Source organism: Syngnathoides biaculeatus, chromosome 19 (assembly GCF_019802595.1).
Source record: "Syngnathoides biaculeatus isolate LvHL_M chromosome 19, ASM1980259v1, whole genome shotgun sequence".
Taxonomy (NCBI): domain Eukaryota; kingdom Metazoa; phylum Chordata; class Actinopteri; order Syngnathiformes; family Syngnathidae; genus Syngnathoides; species Syngnathoides biaculeatus.
In genome coordinates, this window is record NC_084658.1 from 435,234 (window position 1) to 455,476 (window position 20,243).

Sequence of the window (20,243 nt, forward strand, 5' to 3'; positions counted from 1 at the left end):
GATGGTGAAGGAAACAGGGCGTTGAAGAAAAGTGATGGGGAAGCACGGCATCCAGGAAAGGAACTTTGAGGGACATATGGTGGTGTACTTTGCAAAAAGGATGGAAATGGCATTAGTGAAAAGAAACAGTCCCACAGGTTTAAAAGTATCCAGACGTTGCTGTTTCTAATTTTTTTTAGAAGGAAAACAAGCTTATCAGTGTCAAAAAATGTCAGCAGAGGCAAAGAAAGCAGATCAAGAAAACTGCACTGTACGAGAGCACACCAGGCTATTGAGAATATAGCAAGATATTAGAGGACCTGATTGTCTTAATCAGCATTGCCTTGCACTGCCTTGCACACTTCAATGACATTTTAATTCCCAATCGTTCTACTTTTGTGTTTTTACATTTTTAAATCTTTAATAAAAAAAATCATACATATTAATATACATTAAAACCTTATTCTACCGTATTTTTGTCAAATCTATACAAATAGGAAAGGAATTCGAGGCAGATTACCATTCACAAGAGTTGTTTGTTACCTTAAATTTAGTTGAAAAACAGAAGACAATTTTGAGAGAGAAATTAAATTGTTCTTTCCATGCACAAAACAGATACCGAAAATGTACTGAACTCTCCCCAAACAGGAGACAAGGAAAAGGTTCTCTCCATTAATCTGAAGATTTTTACACACCAAATATGTAATTCTAAATGCTCTTCAGGATTCACACCATCAAGAATTTGGGTACAGAAAAGTATGTGCATACTGTACTCTTCAGTATTCAGTCTGGAGAAAGCACACATTAAACCTAAGAGAGCTGAAGCAGGTAGTAATTCAGGGGTTGTGGACCAAAATACTTGTTGAGAATTCCATTGAGAGTGACAAAAACCTATTGATTACAGTGACTACCCTAATTGGTGAATTACTACCTTCACTAATTAATTAATCAATCAATTAATTGCACATTGTGGTTGCACAGTAGTGCAACCTGTGACCTAAAGTTCTGAGGACCTTGGTTAAAATCCTGGCCCCGCCTCTGGAGTTTGCATGTTCTCCCCATGCCTGTGTGGGTTATCTCCGGGTGCTCTGGTTTCCACCCGCATCCCAAAAACATGCATTAATTGGAGACTAGATTTCCCTTAGGTATCATTGTGAGTGTGACAGTTGTTTGCCTCTATGTACCCTGCGATTGGCTGACAACCAGTTCAGGGTGTATCCTGCCTCCTGCCCAATGATAGCTGGGATTGGCTCAAGTACTCCCATTACCAAGGATAAGCGTCTTAGAAAATGGATGGATGAATTATTGTGTCCAGATCAATTCATGAGCTCTTTAAAAACCGAAATAATTCATTAATAATACAGTTGGACTACAAAAATAAACATTTGTGATTTTCATTTCATTTGCTTTTTTTTTTTTTTTTTTTGAAATAGGTCTTGATTTATGACTGCCACAGTTAATAATGGAGCATCCATACTTGGGGAGACCATTACAAATCAATTAGTCTATTACTCGTGTCAGTTCCTGGCACAACCCTCACTCATGATGACTAAATCCAAGGAAATAAAGACATTTCTCATCACTATTACTATCAGTACTAATCCAAGATCATTACTTTCTGTACATTTTGTGCTAGTCGTCAACACGAAAATTAAGTTTAATACTGTCGTAGCCCCCTGTTATCGGAAGTCAGAATACTGTACAGTTGGCTGAAGAGCGTTGAGTGCACAGAAAGTCACTGGTGATCTCCTCGTAACCCCTGGCTTCAGTCAGATTGCTTCCTGTTGAACCAATGACATTCAAATTTAATATGATGACCTGTGAAAAAGTATCCCCACCCCACCTAACTGATTCCAATTTGGTTTATTTTTGGGCCCATCTATCACTCAGATTTCAAATCATCAAAACATTTTTTAGATCACTCAGACCACCCAAGGAAATACAAAATTCTGTTTTCAAATGACAATTCAAGATATTAAGACCCCTGCCCCCCAAAAAATTTAAATAATCCAAACCTTTCCAACGCTCTGTGAAGAAGTAATCTGAACCAAAGAATGGGTGGTGCCACCCGTAGCAGCAATAACTAAAATCAAGCATTTGTGTTAATTGGTGGTGAATCTTTCACGTTGCTCTGGAGGAATTTTGTCCCACTCTTCTTTGGGGAATTGTTTCAACTCTGCCACATTGGAGGGTTTTCTAGGATGAACTGCCAGTTAAAAGTCACACCAACTGCATCTCATTTGGATTTAAATCTGCACTTAAACATGGCCATCAAAAAACATAATTTTGTTGTCTTTTGAGCCATTCACAGGTGTACTTGCTGGTGTGTTTCGAATCGTTGTCATGCTGCATGACACAAGGGCAAGAAATGATGGCCAGATGTTGTCCTTCAGGATTTTTGTGTACACTGCAGAAATTAATTGTTCCTACAATCACAGCAAGTTGTCCTGAGACAGCAAAGCAAGCGCATACCATCACACTTCCACTAACTCTTCACTGTTGGTATGTTCTTGTTACCAAATGCTGTGCCATTTTTATGCCAGATGTAACGGGCCGCAAATCTTCTAAAAAGTTACATTTTTGACTTACCAGTCCACAGAATGTTTCTCTAAAAGTCTTGAGGATCATCAAGATGTTTTTTTGGCAAATGTGAGATGACCCTTTGTATTTGCTGACAGCAGGGGTTTTCACCTGGAAACCTCCATGGATGAATTTTTTTGTCTGTCTTATGGGTGAGTCATTAACACTGATCTTAAATGAGGCCATGCAGGTCATTAGATGTTAGAGGTTCTTATGTGACCTCCTGGGTGAGTCGTCCTCACACTCTTGGGAGTAATTTTAGTTAGTTGTCCACTCCTGGGAAGGTTTGCCACTGTTACCAGTTTTCGCCATTTGTGAATAATGGCTCCAACAATGATTTGCTGGAGTCCCAAAGCCTTGGAAATGGCTTTGTAACTCTTTCCAGACTTCTTCTTCTTTTCCGTTCGACTTGTCTCATTAGGGGTCGCCACAGCATGTCATCTTTTTCCATCTTAGCCTATCTCGTGCATATTCCTCTCTAACCCCAAGCCCTCATATCTTCCCTCACCACATCCATCAACCTTCTCTTTGGTCTTCCTCTCGCTCTTTTGCCTGGCAGCTCCATCCTCAGCACCCTTCTACCAATATACTCACTCTCTCTCTCCTATGAACATGTCCAAACCATCGAAGTCTGTTCTCTCGAACCTTCTCTACAAAACATCCAACTTTGGCTGTCTCTCTAATCAGCTCATTTCGAATCCGATCCAACCTGCTCACTCCGAGCGAGAACCTCAACAACTTCTTTTGTGCTACCGCCAGTTCTGCTTCTTGTTGTTTCTTCTGTGCCACCGTCTGTAATCTGTACATCATGGCTGACCTCACCACTGTTTTATAAACTTTTCCCTTCATCCTAGCGGAGACTCTTCTGTCGCACAGAACACCAGGCACCTTCCGCCAGCTGTTACAACCTGCTTGGACCCGTTTCTTCACTTCCTTACCACACTCACCATTGCTCTGAATTGTTGACCCCAAGTATTTGAAATCGTCCACCCGTGATATCTCTTGACCCTGTAGCGTCACTCTTCCACCTCCAGCCGTTATGTCATCAGGACCAACTGCCTTTCCATTTTTCATACTTTGCAGTGCCTTCTAATTTCCTCCTTACTAATCATTGCCACTACTTGGTCCTTCACACGTGCCTCTTCTACTTTTCCTTCTCTCACATTTTCTTCATTCATCAAATTCTCGAAGTATTCTTTCCATCTATTTAGCACACTACCGGCACCAGTCAACACATTTCCATCTCTATCCTTAATCACCCTTACCTGCTGCAGATCCTTCCCATCTCTATCCCTCTGTCTGGCCAACTTGTAGAGATCCTTTTATCCTTCTTTTGTATCCAACCTGGAGTATGCCGTCATATGCCTCTTGTTTAACCTTGGCCATCTCTACCTTTACCCTACGTCGCATCTCAATGTACTCCTTTCCACTCTCCTCAGTCATCTATGTCTCACTTCCTCTTTGTTAATCTCTTTCCTTTTATGACTTCCTGTATTTTGGAGTTCCACCACCAAGTCTCTTCCTTCTCCCCTTTACTACCAGAAGACACACCAAGTACTCTCCTGCCTGTCTCTCTGATCATCTTGGCTGTAGTAGTCCAGTCTTCTGGGAGCTTCTGCTGTCCATCGAGAGTCTGTCTCACCTCTTTCCAAAAGGCCACACAACATTCTTCCTTTCTCATCTTCCACCAGATGGTTCTCTGCTCCACCTTTGTCTTCTTAATCTTCCTACCCACCACCAGAGTCACCTACACACCACCATCCTATGCTGTCAAGCTACACTCTCCTCTACCACGACTTTGCAGTCAGTAACCTCCTTCAGATTACATCGTCTGCACAAAATATAATCCACCAGCGTGCTTCTACCTCCGCTCTTGTAGGTCACTATATGTTCCTCCCTCTTCTGGAAGTAAGTGTTCACTACAGCCATCTCCATCCTTTTTGCAAAGCCCACCACCATCTGTGGCTCAAAGTTCCTTTCCTGGATGCCGTACTTACCCATCACTTCTTCATCACCCCTGTTTCTTTTACCAATATGTCCATTACAATCTGCACCAATCACAACTCTTTCGCTGTCTGGGATGCTCAGAACTACTTTATCTCGTTTCTTCCAGAATTTCTCTTTCAACTCTTGATCACATCCTACCTGTGGGGCATAGCCGCTAACCACATTATACATAACACCCTCAATTTTAGTATCATCACTCGATCTGATACTCTTTTCACCTCCAAGACATTCTTAGCCAGCTCTTCCTTTAAAATAACCCCTACTCCATTTCTCTTCCCATCTACTCCGTGGTAGAATAATTTAAACCCTGCTCCCAAACTTCTAGCCTTACTACCTTTCCACCTGCTCTCTTGGATGCACAGTATATCAACCTTTCTCCTAATCATCATGTCAACCAACTCCTGAGCTTTTCCTGTCATAATCCCAACATTCAAAGTCCCTACACTCAGGCTCTGTGCATGCCCCTCTTTCTTCTGACAACAAATCCGGTTTCCTCCTCTTCTTTGTCTTCGACCCACAGTAGCTGAATTCCCACCGACACTCTGCAGGTGAGCAATGCTGGGGGCTTCTGGGTTAACCCGGACCACGACCAATCCGGTATGGGATTCTTTAGATGAACGCTCATATTTGTTTGGCACAGTTTTTACGCCGGAAGCCCTTCCTGACACAACCCTCTGCATTTATCTGGGCTTGGAACCGGCCTACAGATTGCACTGGTTTGTGTCCACATAGGGCTGCATTTCACCCTTTCCAGACTCACTTTTCCAAATTGGTGGTTCGTCACAGTGACTGTGATTTAACAAGCTGGGGGGAATTTCTTTTTCACAGAGGGTCAGAAAGATTTTGATTGTTTTTGTGGTTTAATAAATTTGGCATTTGAAAACTGCATAGTGTATTTCCTTGGGTTGGCCCTGAGTAATATTAAAATTGGTTTGATAAATCAAAACCTTTGTGTGTAATGGAAAAAATAAAATGTTTTTTTATAATTTTTTTACGGCACTGAATGCCCAATGTAGTGTTTTTTGGTGTTTAAGAAAATCTGTTCAGGCGTTGGAGGATAACATTTGCTTTCTTCTTCATTCCCTGAGGATTGTTTCAAGTTTAACGGGAGGATGTCGTAACTTTAGATGTCATTGATTGCAGTCAATGTCTTCACTCATACACACACAGTACACAAGAGGATTCTTAAAGTGTATGTCACGGAATTTTTTTTTTTTAATGTTAAAACCTGGATAAATGCCTACCATACAGCCAGTTCCAACATCTTAACAGATCGGTGTTGCTAAAGGGACCAATTACGAGCTTGGATCAGCACCTGAACCTGGACACGGTCCAACAGGCTCCGAATCCGCCCCACAGAAAGTACCAAAACTGCGAGGAGCTGATCATCTTGATCCTCTTTTATTTCCATGAAAACTTTAAACACTGTTGACATGGTTGAATAAAAGCACCAAATGTTGTTCTTGGCAAAAAAAAAAAAAAAACATGTTTCACGACAGCAAATCGTTTGACCATTCTCAATTAGAAAAACAGGATATTGGATGCAAACCTTTTATTATTTAACAATTTAATGACAGCTATGCAAAATGTAAACAACACCCGTGACTCCACCCCAAACTATCAGTACAAGGACGTATTGTATATCTGTGTGGCTAACAAGTGCAAGCAAGCTGATGTTCTTATGTGCGCGGAGTTTTTAATTTTTATAAAATACTATGTAGTATTAAAACAAGCAGCATTACATACTAGTCACTCACAGAATTGTTTATAACTGCTAACTAATGTAAATTCTCTTACTCTCAAATTTGATTGGATACTTCCGTGGGAAACTTGGTTGTCGAGTCACCAAAAACTGTGACAGTTTCTAGCATTGTGTGGATTTATGTGGGAGAAAACAGTATTTGTAATATTTTGAATTATATCAATGAATTAAACTATTTCCTTTGTAACCACATTGTCATTTGAAGAATTTAAGGTGGGGATGGGACTGGATCAGGATTCTGGGCTGAGCCCCTTCCTGTTTACGTTAGTAATGGATAGGCTGACAGACGGGGTTAGACTGGACTCCCCTTGGACCATGATGATGATGTTGTGATCTGCAGTGAAAGGATAGGATTAGAAATGATCTTATTAGAGGGACAGCCAAAGTTGCATGTTTTGGAGACAAGGTAAGAGAGAGCAGACTTGGATGGTTTGGACATGTTCAGATGCGAGAGAGTGAGTGTGTTGGTAGTAGGGTGCTGAGGATGGAGCTGCCAGGCAAAAGAGCGAGAGGAACACTAAAGAAAAGGTTGATGGATGTTGTGAGGGAGGACATGAAGACAGTGGGTGTTAGAGAGGAGGATACACAAGATAGGCTTAGATGGAAAAAGATGACACGCTGTGGCGACCCCTAACGGGACAAACCAAAATAAAAAGAAGAAAGAACACCATCATCCCTGAACTCCTCTCCTCCAAACTACTCCAGCTCAGCTTCTCACCTGGCATCTCCTGGTGGATGTACAACTTCCTGACGGGCAGGACACAGCAGGTTAGGCTGGGGGACACCACCTCATCCATGTGCATTATTAGCACCGGGGCACTGCAAGGTTGTGTACTCTCCTCTTCTCGCACTACACAAACGACTGCACCTCGTGGTAACGGTCTGTCAAACTCCTGAAGTCCGCAGTTGACACCACGGTCATCGGCCTGATCAAAGACGGGACTTGAGTTTTGGTGTGGTCAATACAACCTGGCATTGAACACTCAAGACTGTAGAGACTATTGTGGACTTCAAGAGGTATCTTTCACCACAGCTACACCTGACGCTGTCCAACTGTCTTGTGTCAATCGTTGAGACCTTCAAGTTCGTGGGAATTACAGTTTCAGAGGACCGAAAGTGGGAGACGAACATCCTCAAAAAAGCCCAGCAAAGGTGTACTTATTACAGCTTCAGAGGAACCACGGCCTGTCCCAAGAACTGCTGACAGTTCTACACAATGGTCATCCAATCAGTCCTGTGTATCTCCATCACAGTCTGGTTTAGGGCCCCCACAAAAAAAGGATAAACTCCAACTACAACGGACAATCAAAACCGCTGAATGGATTGTTGTCACCACTCTACCACGATTGAAGACTGGCCAGGATCCTTTTGGACCCTCCACATCCTAGCCACCAACTCCTCCAGCTCCTTCTGTCGGGAAAGCACGACAGTTCAATGCAAGTCAAAACTAGCAGGCATTCGAACACTTTTTTCCCCTCTGGCAAGTAAATCATTAAATTCTTGATCAGTGAACCTACTATTTTCTGCCTTGTGCCATTGTTGGGACACACTCACATCCTGCTGGTCCAATTAGTATTAGTAATATATTTTGGAGACTATCGCATGATTCATCATTTTAAAGAGCTCCCTTTGCCCAACTGTCATTGGACATGCCATAACGGGAACCACGAACAGGTAAAGGCACTCTGTACAAGCTTACAGTAACACAATGTGGGACGTTGACACGTTTACATCTTGCACATCTGTGACTCTTATCAGGAATGGTTACATTCATCCATTCTCGATTGGTTCACAGGGTCAGGTCGCAGGGGATGTAGCTTCAGCATGGATGCCCAGACTTCCCTTTCTCCAGCCACTTCATCCAGTTCTTCCAGAGGGATCCCGAGGCGTTCCCAGGCCAGCTGAGAGATGGAGTCTCTCCAGCGTGTCCTGGCCCATCCCCAGGGTCTCTTTCCAGTGGGACATGCCTGGAACACCTCACCATGGAGGCATATGGGAGGCATCCAGATCAGATGCCCCAGCCACCTCATCTGGCTCCTCTCAATGCGGAGGAGCAGCGGGTCGACATTGAGCCCCTCCCGGGTGACCGAGCTTTTCACCCTATCTCTAAGGGAGAGCCCGGACACCCCGCGGAGGAAAGTCATTTCGGTCGCTTGTATCTGGGATCTTGTTCTTTCGGTCACGACCCACCGCTCGTGCCCATAGGTGAGGGTAGGAATGTAGGTCGACTGGTAAATTGAGAGCTTGCCCTTTCAACTGAGTTCCCTCTTGACCACAATGGACTGATACAAAGTCCACATCATTGCAGACGCTGCACCGATCTGTCTGTCAATCTCCTGCTCCCTATGGTTGAAACACACCCTCTGGTCCCCCTTTTTAAACAGGGGGACTACCACCCCAGTCTGCCAATCCAGAGGCACCATCCCCAATGTTCACGTGATGTTGCCGAGGTGTGTAAACCAAGACCGCCCCACAACATCCAGAGCCTTGAAGAAATCTGAGCGAATCTCATCCACCCCCAGGGCCCTGCCACCAAGAAGCTTTTTAACCACCGCGGTGACCTCAACCCCAGAAATAGAAGCTACCGCCTCTGAGAACTCAGACTCAGCTTCCTCGTGGTAAAGCCTGTTGGTGGAGTTTAAAAGGTCTTTGAAGTATTCTCCCCACTGACTCACAACATGCTGAGTTGAGGTCAGCAGTGGCCCATTTCCACTATACACAGTGTTGACGGTGCACAGCTTCCCCCTCCTAAGACGCCGGACAGTGGACCAGAATTTCCTCGAAGCCATCCTGAAGTCGTTCTACATGGCTTCACTAAACTCCTCCCACGCCCGGGTTTTTGCCTCAGTGACCACAGAAGCTGCATTCCGCGTGGCCAGCTGGTACCTATCCGCTGCCTCAGGAGTCCCGCAGGCTAAAATTGCCCGATAGGACTTCTTCTTCAGCTTGACAGCATCCATCTCTGTTGGTGTCAACCAACGTGTCCGGGGGTTGCCGCCATGACAGGCCCCAACCACCTTACGGCCACAGCTCCAGTTGGCGACCTCACCAATGGAACATCGTCCACTCGGACTCAATGTCCCCCGCCTCCCCCGGAACGTGAGCAAAGTACTTTCGGAGGTGGGAATTGAAATTCCTTCTAACAGGAGAATCTGACAGCTGTTCCCAGCAGACCCTCAGAGTACATTTGGGCCTGCCATGTCGGACCAGCACCTTCCCCCACCATCGGAGCCAACTCACCACCAGGTGGTGATCAGTTGGCAGTTCCGCCCCTCTCTTCACCCGGGTGTCCAAGTCATGCGGTCAAAAGTCAGATGACACGACTACAAAGTCGATCATCAAACAGCGGCCTAAGTTGTCCTGGTGCCAGGTGCACATGTGGACACCCCTATGCCTGAACATGGTGTTCGTTATGGACAATCCGTGATGAGCACAGAAGTCCAATAACAGAACACCACTCGGGTTCTGATCGGGGGGGCGTTCTTCTCAATCACACCCTTGAAGGTCTCACTGTCATTGCCCACGTTAGCATTGAAGTCCCAAAGCAGAATGATGGAGTCCCCAGAGGGAGCGCTCTCTTGCAACTCCCTCTAAGGACTCCAAAAAGGGTGGGTACTCTGAACTGCTGTTTGGTGCACAAACAACAGTCAGGACCCGTCCCCCCACCTATAGGCAGAGGGAGGCTACCCTCTCATCCACCCCAACGTATAGGGCCAGAGCCGGGGGGCAATGAGTATACCCAAACCTGCTCGGCGTCTCTCACTATGGGCAACTCCAGAGTGGAACAGAGTCCAACCCCTCTCCAGAGGAGTGGTAACAGAGCCCAAGCGTTGAGGCGAGTCTAACTATATCTAATTGGAACTTCTTGACCTCACGCATCAACTCGGAGTCCTTCCCTGCCAAAGAGGTGACATTCCATGTTCCCAGAACTAGTTCTGTAACCAGGGATCGGCTCGCTTTTGGCCGCCGCCCAGCTCACATTGCACCTGCCCCCTCTGGCCCCTCTCGCAGGTGATGAGCCCATGAGAAAGGGGTCCCATGCTACCCTTTCAGGCTGTCCCATGGGTGCAAGCCCGGACAGCACCAGGGGCTCGCGTTCGAGCCGCACCTTCAGGCCTGGTTCCAGAAGGTAGCCCCGGTGACCCGCTTCCGGGCAAGGGAAACCAAGATCCAATTTCTGTATTCAACATAGGGGCTTTTGTGAGTCGTACTTTGTCTGGTCCCTGAGCTCGGACCTTTTTGCCATGGGTGACCCTACCAGGGGCATGAAGCCCCAGACAACTTACAGTGAAGAAAATAAGTATTTGAACACCCTGCAATATTGCAAGTTGTCCCACTTAGAAATCATGGAAGGTTCTGAAATTTTCAGAGTAGGTGCATGTCCACTGTGAGAGAGATAATCGAAAAAGAGAAATCCATAAATCACGATGTATGATTGTTTTTTAACGATTTGTGTGATACAGCTGCAAAAAAAATATTTGAACACCTGAGAAAACCAATGTTAATATTTGATGCAGTAGCCTTTGTTTGCAATTACAAAGGTCAAACATTTCCTGTAGTTGTTTACCAGGTTTGCACACACTGCAGGAGGGAATTTGGCACATTCCTCTACACAGATCTTCTCAAGATAAGACAGGTTTCTGGGCTGAGAAACACGGAGTTTCAGCTCCCTCCCAAGATTTTCCATTGGGTTTAGGTCTAGAGACTGGCTAGAACCTTGATATGCTTCTTAGAGAGCCACTGCTTGGTTTTCCTGGCTGTGTGCTTCAGACAATTGTCATGTTGAAAGACCCAGCTTCAATGCTCTGTTCCCCAAAATCTCACAATACATGGCCACGGTCATCCTTAATACAGTGCAATCGTCCTGTCCCATGTGCAGAAAAACACCCCCAAAACATGATGGTAGGGATGGTTTTCTTGTAATGGAACTAATCATTGGTCTTCCTCCAAACACGGTGAGTGGAATTATGACCAAAAAGTTCCATTTTGGTCTCATCTGACCACAAAACATTCTCCCATGACTCCTCTGTATCATCCAAATGGTCACTGGCAAATTTAAGACGGCCTTGACATGTGCTTGTTTAAACAGGGGAACTTTCCATGCCATGCATGATTTCAAACCATGACATTTTAGTGTATTACCTAAGTTCCACCCCGCTTGGACCCATTTCTTCACTTCCTTTCCACACTCTCCATTGGTCTGTATTGTTGACACCAAGTATTTGAAGTCGTCCACCTTCGCTACGTCTTTTCCCCTGAGCTTCACTCTTCCCCCTCCACTTTTCTCATTCACGCACATATATTCAGTTTTACTTTGGCTAATCTTCATTCCTTCCCTTTCCATTGCATGTCTCTATCTTTCTAATTGTTCCTCTGCATGCTCCCTGCTTTCACTGCATATCACAATATCATCTGCGAACATCATGGTCCAAGGGGATTCCAGTCTAACCTCATCTGTCAGCCTATCCATTACCACTGCAAACAGGAAGGGGCTCAGAGCTGATCCCTGATGCAGTTCCACCTCCACCTTAAATTCTTCTGTCACACCGAAGGCACACCTCACCACTGTTCTGCTGCCATCATACATGTCCTGTACTATTTTAACATATTTCTCTGCCACACCAGACTTGCACATGCAGGACCACAGTTCCTTTCTAGGTATTCTGTCATAGGCTTTCCCTAGATCCACAAAGACACAATGTAGCTCCTTCTGACCCTCTCTGTACATTTCCACGAGCATCCTCAAGGCAAATCATGCATCTGTGGTACTCTTTCTAGGCATGAAACCATACTGTTGCTCGCATATACTTACTTCTGTCCTGAGTCTAGCCTCCACTACTCTTCCCCATAACTTCATTATGTGGCCCATCAACTTTATTCTTCTATAGTTTCCAAAGCTCTGCAAATCCCCTCTGTTCTTGGTAACTAGCACACTTTTCCTCCATTCTTCAGGCGTCTTCTCGCCCACTCGTATTCTGTTAAATAAAAAACAAAAACTCCACAGCCACCTCTCCAAATTGGTTCCATACCTCCACAGTTATGTCATCAGGACCAATTGCCTTTCCATTTTTCATCCTCTATCGTACCTTTCTAACCTCCCCCATAGTAATTATTGCCTCTTCCTGGTCCATCATATTTGCCTCTTTTACTCTTCCTCTCTCATTTTCTCCATTCATCAACTTCTCAAAGTAATCCTTCCATCTATTCAGCACACTACTGGCACCAGTCAACACATTTCAATGTCTATCCTTAATCACCATTACCTGCTGCATATCTTTCCAATGTCTATCCCTCTGCCTGGCCAACCTGTAGAGATCCTTTTCTTGTTCTTTGGTTTCCAACCTGGTGTGCATGTCATCATATGCCTCTTGTTTAACCTTCGCCACCTCTACCTTCGCCCTATGTCACGTCCAAATGCATTCATTTCGTCCCACTTCTTTTTTGCTAACCTTTTTCCTTCTATGACTTCCAGTATTTTGGGGTTCCACCACCAGGTCTCCTCTTCCCATCCTACCAGAAGCCACACCAAGTACTCTCCTGCTTATCTCTCTAATGATCTTGACTTTAGTAGTCCTGTCTTCTGGGAGCTTCTCCTGTCCATCGAGAGCCTGTCTCACCTCTTTCTGAAAGGCCGCACAACATTCTTCCTTTCTCAGCTTCCACCACATGGTTCTCTGCTCTACCTATGTCTTCTTTATCTTACTCCCCACCTCCAGAGTCATCCTACACACACACACACACACACACACACACACCATCCTATGGTGTCAAGCTACACTCTCCTGTAGCACTACCTTGCAATAAGTAACATCCTTCAGATTGCATCGTGATCTGACTGCATCCACCTGTGTGTTTCTTCCTCCGCTCTTGTAGGTCACACTATGTTCCTGCCTCTTCTTGAAAAACTACTGACATTTCCATTCTTTTTGCAAAGTCCACCACCGTCTGTCCTTCAAAGTCCCTTTCCTGGATGTCATATTTACCCATCACTTCTTAATCACAGCTGTTTCCTTCACCAACATATCCATTAAAATGTGCACCAATCACGACCCTCTCTGTCTGGGATGCTCAGAACTACTTCATTTAGGTCCTTCCAGAATTTCTCTTTCGACTCTCAGTCACATCCTGCCTGTGGAGCATAGTCACTAATCACATTATATACAACACCCTCAATTTCAAATGTCAGTCTTATTACTCGATATGATACTCTTGTCACCTCCAAGACATTCTTAGCCAGCTCTTCCTTTAAAATAACCCTTACTCCATTTCTCTTCCCATCTACTCCATGGTAAAGTAATTTCAACCCTGCTCCTAAACTTCAAGCCTCACTACCTTTCCACCTCCTCTCTTGGATGCACAATATATCAACCTTTCTCCTAACATCATGTCAACCAACTCCTGAGCTTTTCCTGTCATAGTCCCAACATTCAAAGTCCCCTTACTCAGTTGTTGGATAGTCCCAACATTCAAAGTCCCCTTACTCAGTTGTTGGCCTTGTTTATTCCTCTTCTTCTGCATATGAATCCGCTTTCCTCCTCTTCTTTTTTTTCCAACCCACAGTAGCTGAATTTCCACCGACCCCTACAGGTTAACGGTGCATTGTTAACCCGGACCACGACTGATCCGGTATGGTATTCTTTAGATGAACACTCACACACAGTTTTACACCGGATACCCTTCCTGACGCAACCCTCTGCATTTATCTGGGCTTGGGACCAGCCTACAGATTGTACTGGCTTGTGCCCCCATAGGGCCACATTGTACAGTATATCAAACACAACTGGACTCCAATAAAGATGTAAAACCATTTCAAGGATGATCAGAAGAAATGGACAGCACGAGAGTTAAAATGGCGTGTTATAGCATTCTTGTTATATTTAAGGTTTTTTATTATTATATATAAATATATATATATAAATTATGCCATTTTTTTCCAAATAATTTGGTGTGCTCTGTGTACATTCATATATAGCCATCCATCCGTCCATTTTCTTAGCCGCTTATCCTCACAAGCGGAGCAGAAGTGCTGGAGCCTATCCCAACTGTCATTGGGCAGGAGGTGGGGTCCACCCTGAACTGGTTGCCAGCCAATCACAGGGCACATGGAAAGAAAAGTCACACTAACAATCACACTAAGGGGCAATTTAGGGTGTCCAATTCATGTTGCATGATTTGGGGATGCATGGTAGGAAACCAGAGTGCCCAGAGAAAACCCACGCAGGCATGGGGAGAACACGTAAACGCCACATAGGCAGGGCCGGGGTTGAATCCTGGACCTCAGAACTGTGAGGCCAACGCTTTACAACTGTGCCACCATTGATATATATTTAAGGCAGCCCTATGAGGGCACAAACCAGTGCAATCTGGAGGCTGGTCCCAAGCCGGGATAAATGCAGAGGGTTGCGTCAAGAAGGGCTTCCAAAAAAAAACGGGAAAAAAAGCCTGTAGTTAGGATTTTCTCACCAACCCAAACATTTTTCCAACACGTTATAAATATGTGAAGGGTTGTGGTTCTCCACATTCACGTGCGTGCATTCATGGCGGCTGCATTCGCAGCAGCTAAAACACAGTGTCCATTCGAGTGTTTGATTTGGCGTCAGGTCGCGATCAAAACAACGAGAGCTCTCACTACGTAGAAATGACTTAATGGGTATATTAAAAAGCAGGAGGGCGCACACAATTAAAATGCTCAACACCAGAGCTTGACAGCAGCCGCTGCGGCAGGCGGCGGCATGGTTGTATGTTACTTCCTTTTGCGCGCTGCTTCACATTGTTTCCCCATAATTACGTTGTATATTTCAGCCTTGTTTTTCATGCCACATGTTGCCAGATCGTGTGTATATGGATGTGTGTTCACGATCATCAGCTGGTGTAACTGTCTCGTCCCATGTCATAGTGTGACTCAGGCATATCAAGTCAAGTTATATTTTCACATTTTGTCATGTCGGATTTTTTACATTTAGTTTTTTTGGATCATGCTTTCATGAATTTTAGTATCTCGCTTTTTGACCTGATCACCATTCGCTTCTTCGGAGACGTTTGACAGCACATTTGACGTGCCGGCAGGTAGATTTGATAGCCAGCTTGTGCGGAAAGCCAAGTAACACCAAAAGTGGACAATATCTGAACGAAGTATTTTGTGTCTATTCTTTAATTTATTGTAGTTGAAATTAAACTGTAAGATTATTGTGATCTTGAAGTATTAAAATTATACATTTATTTATCTAATATTTTTCATCGCTCAAAATATGCGTCACACTCTCCGAGATGCCACCACGCCTCCCAGACGGCAATTTCCTGTCCTGTCTAAAGATGAAAGTGACTTACTACAGTCCTGATTTGCTGACACTGTTCAGGAGTAGGTCAAATAAATATTCAGGCAGTTATTTTGCAAATATTTATTTTCATTGTTAAGTGAAATTGCTCTTTTTTGCCATTGTAATTTAATACCCTCAGCAAAGGGCAATTAGGAAGAGGAGTCACCGCTGGGTTTGTTACACGGTTTGGAACACGGGCTAATGACCAAAGCGACGTATAGTCACCATAGTTGAATCTGACGTTCCAAATAGACCAGTTATTTCCAGCGAATATTCTGGAAATGTCAAAAAGTTAGTGTGGTGTCCGTGTACATGTGTACTTGTCCGAAAGAAGCAGTATGAATGAAAAGCTCAGTTGGCAGCCATCCTCGTCTTTATAGGAACATTTTAGAAATCAGTGTCATAATAATAAAGTACGTAAGCCAGGCGTTCACAAGATGTCGATGTGTGCGGGCCTCGGCTCGGGCCGCCATCTCCCCCGCACCAGCCACCGGTGTGTGGGCACCCCTGACATATTTACTTCGCTCGGCATGGGTCCTCAGTATGCTTTATACACAAGACTTGTAAATGGGTTAGGAAATTGAACAATCACGGGCCAGGCATTTTGAATATTTGATCAGGTTCCTCGTCCTCCTCATCTGTCTGTTGTTAGTTAGAAGTGATCTGCATATCGTCTAAATATGGCTTGAAACGATATGGTAAAATGGCCCCGGTTGTTTCGCTCGCTTCTGAGATGTTCTCTTCCTCAAGAGCTTTAGGCTCAGAAGGGGCATCAGAAAAATCCGAAAATCGCTCTTGTTCATCTGCCATGGCATTTGGCGCAGCGCGTCATCAATGGTGACTGCCCCAGTGTGATGCCTGTGCAAGACATCGCATGACATCACGGACAATCTGGCCACTACTAGGATGCAGAGTCATACTTTCGCAACCTTGCACTTTAATAAAACGCTCCCAGCTCACTTTTTCCAACTTGTAGTATCATCAAAGTGATTAATAAATGGAATTTTTATAACAATACCTAATTTAAGATGTATATTTTGGTGTCAGTGGCACATTAAATTCACGTCAAGAATCCGCTTCACTCTACGAAAGCCGAGAGGATGATGGCTTCATGTGTGAGTGATAATTTAAGTTCAGCTTTTTAATTCATTTGAAAGAAACCTTCAACTCAGCGATTTATTATTATTTATTTTTTATTTTTTTTGGTAAGAGTTAAAAATGTGTTTATGTTGAATGAATAAAATGAAATTTTCTGGAACATGAATAACTGCATGGATTTCATAAGCAGCACACTATTTTACAAGTGTCATTATAGATATATATATATATATTATATATTACATATATATATATTTTATTTATTTATTTTTTTTAAAGAAAGCCACTGGATGCTAATATTTTCGATTTAAGCTCTCCCAATAATGACACACGCCAAAACTTGGACCATTTGCAAAAAAAAAAAAAAAAAAACGAGGAATCGTCCTGCTCGATCGATGAAGGGCCCAAAAGGTAAGAATGAATTCTTCTCAACCCCACAAGGTGTCACTAACAAGGAATGGGTACTGCTACAAATGATATTCTTGAGATTATCTGCAGTATGTAAAGCAAGACCCACCACAGCCCCTGGTTGGTGGTGACGCGCCTGAGCCCGGGAAGCCTGCTGTGATAGTCTGTTCTGACCCAGACCCCTCTGGGCATTCTCCTGACTCAACAATAGGCAATGATAAGTTTCCTATCCAACAGACCGGGTCGACAAATAGACCTCAACAGTCTCAAATGTCAATCCGTAATTTACTGACAAGCCTCCAGCCGCCTGTCAAACAAAGGTGACAGGTAGCCATTTCAGCTTCTTCTTGGTAAGATCACTGTTAATGACAAATCATGGAAATTTTACTTGAAAACAACACTCGAACATACATTCCAATATGACTATTAATTGATTGATTTTGCTTAACAAGTTTTAATTTTCAAGGTGGGGGAGGGGCACGGTCCCCAAAAGCCAAGCACATCAGCTTCACAGTTTTGAGGACCTGGATTAAAAGCCATCCTAGCCTGTGTGAACTTTGCATTATCTCTCTATGCCTGTGTGGGTTTTGTCCAGGTACTCTGGTTTCCTTCCAAATCCCCCAAACACTCCGTATCTTAATAGTAAAATCTAAATTATCCATACGTGTGTATGAGCGTGTTGATATTAATTTTTGCCTTGTGATTGGTTGGCAACCAGTTCAGGGTGCACCCTGTCTCTTGCCCGCAGTTAGTTTGTATAGGTTCCACCATCGCCAGGACCATAGTGAGGGTACACAATGTAGAAAATGCATGGATGGATGGAGTTAGGGGGATTCCACCTAACAGCAACGATAAATAAAATATGACTAATGCTACTTTATGGTATACTACATCCCTTTTTCTACACTAGAAACTCAACAATTTCATCCCTGCTCAGTCCTCTACGACACACTGGGAGATTGCTGCAAAAGTGATTGATATGATTGGAAATGACAGCCTATTTCATTTTATTGAAATAAAATTAAAACAATTCTTCATGAAATGGTCAAGGTGAAACCATGACGACCACATATTGTATCTCCTTTAAGGCACATTGGCAAATTCAAGCAACATGGAGTAAAAGTCCACTTTGATCACATTGTATTTGTGCTTGTAATGCAGTACGATCTCAACTTGCTTCTTAGTATATTGGCCTGTGTTCGTACCTTCAATAAGGTTGTAGAGGTTGCAGTAATTTGTGCCATGGTCTTTGATGACATACCAGGTCTCAGATATTGACATGGCCTAGGGACAGATCATATAATGGCAAAAAAATGAATCTAATGTAATGGGGAGACAGATGAAACAACAAATGTCAGTAATTCAATGGGAGCAAGTGACAGTCTCAGACATTGTAAAAACTGTTTTTTCTAGGTGAGTGGAAACCTACCGAAACATGACAGGAGGTGAAGAAATAATAGGGGACAAGGCGGAAATGAATGGAATCCATATATTTCTTAAAAGGAGAGATGTGTTTGGCAGCTATAAAGTGGACCGAGGCAGATTGCAACTGGAAGGCACAAGCACATGGGAGAACCAATCACTGAAAGAAAACACTGTCAGACACATTATAGAGATTACTAAAATAATGACATCATAATTCTAATTTTAATGAAACTTAGAAGTGGTGGAAGATATTTGCATTATGAAATTTAGCAAGCAGTACATCTTTAATATTACAGGGTCCAACATTAATGGTGGCCACATCTACTGCACCATTATCTTGGGCTAGCACCTACATGGAGACGCTGGCCCATTCAGGTCAGCAAAAATTTCCAAGTCAGTAAAGAGAAGAAATGAGCGGAAAGTGCGTTTTTAGTTGTTGCCTTAAATACACAGCGGCTGAAATAAGTACCATAATTTCCAATCCATAAACCACGACTATTTTCACACACTTTCAACCCTGCGGCTCATGCAGTGATGTGGCTAATTTGTGCATTTTTTCTAACAGCCGCAAGGGGACACTCGAGCGGTAAAGGTAAGAGTGAGACCAGTGGAATATATGTGCCGAGGAAGTGAAATTTACCAGTGTTTTTTTAACCGGCCCTGTTAGTGCCGTGCTAGTGTAAGCACCACGCTAGCGTGTTTCTGCTGTTACTGCTACGTCTTGGTGATTTAGTATGTTTTGTTTTGTTTTTTAACCGGCTCTGTTAGTGCTGTGCTACCGTGTTGCTACTATTTTTTTAACCTTTTTTTTTTTTTAAAAACCAGCCCTGTTTGTGCTACCGTGTTGTTGCTATGTTAAGCTAAGATAAGGTATTAAAACTTTGAAAACTCTTTCTGTGTACCGTCTTTCGTCGTAAATATCTTGTGTTTCAATGTGGGCACTTACGGCTTTTGCACAGGTGCGGTTTATGAATGCACCAAATGATATTTATTCTAATGATCTATTATTATAATTCAGTGTGCTCTGTAGGCTGGAAATTACGGTATTTAAAACGTCACAATTTTTTTCTCTCTAAACACTTGCAGCGATTACCAGATTAAATAAAATACAGTATAGTTAATTTTGAATTTATTATTTAATTTAGAGAGAGAGAGAGAGGAAGAGAGAGTAAAGTGTGGTGTTGGTTTTTTTCTAAATATGGAGAAGGGACAAATTGATGTTTTCATGCCCAATATCAAACCGGGAGCCTCTTTTGATCCTTACTTTTCTTTTTAAGATTAATTTGTTTTAAACAATTGGATTTGTATAAAGTATGAATTATTGTGTTTCAGATAAGAATATTTTTCCTCTTGTGTCAGTCAAGTCCCACAGTCAAATGTCAATGTTACATGGCTATAGATTGCCACCTGGTGGCCGGGCCTGCACCCATGGGGCTTGGCACAGCTCGAAAGGGTCCTCCTTCCCATGGGCTCACCACCTGTGAGAGGGCCCATAGGGGTCGAGTCCAATGTGAGTTGGGCGGTGGCCAAAGGCGGGGGGGACCTTGCCAATCCGATCCCAGCTACCGAAACTAGCTCTAGGGACATGGAATGTCACCTCTTTGACAGGGAAGAAGCTTGAGTTGGTGCGTGAGGTTGAGAAGTTCCGACTAGATATAGTCGGACTT

At 43.6% G+C, this 20,243-nt stretch overlaps 1 protein-coding gene across 4 annotated transcripts in view; it reads right to left on the reverse strand.

The window, feature by feature from the left end:
- Positions 1–20,243, reverse strand: part of LOC133493047 (uncharacterized) — a 66,201-nt gene that overhangs the window by 8,732 nt on the left and 37,226 nt on the right. For 2 of the 4 annotated variants that reach the window (XR_009792833.1, XR_009792834.1), the window contains exon 3: positions 1,414–18,700. Coding sequence is in view for 2 of the 4 variants with exons in the window: in XM_061805984.1 (XP_061661968.1) it covers positions 1,669–1,760; positions 18,357–18,435; positions 18,581–18,700 (291 nt within the window). In the remaining 2 variants the exon portion in view is untranslated. Of the gene's footprint in view, positions 1–1,413; positions 18,701–20,243 lie in introns of those variants that run through there. The other 2 variants (XM_061805984.1, XM_061805985.1) reach the window with 2 other exon arrangements.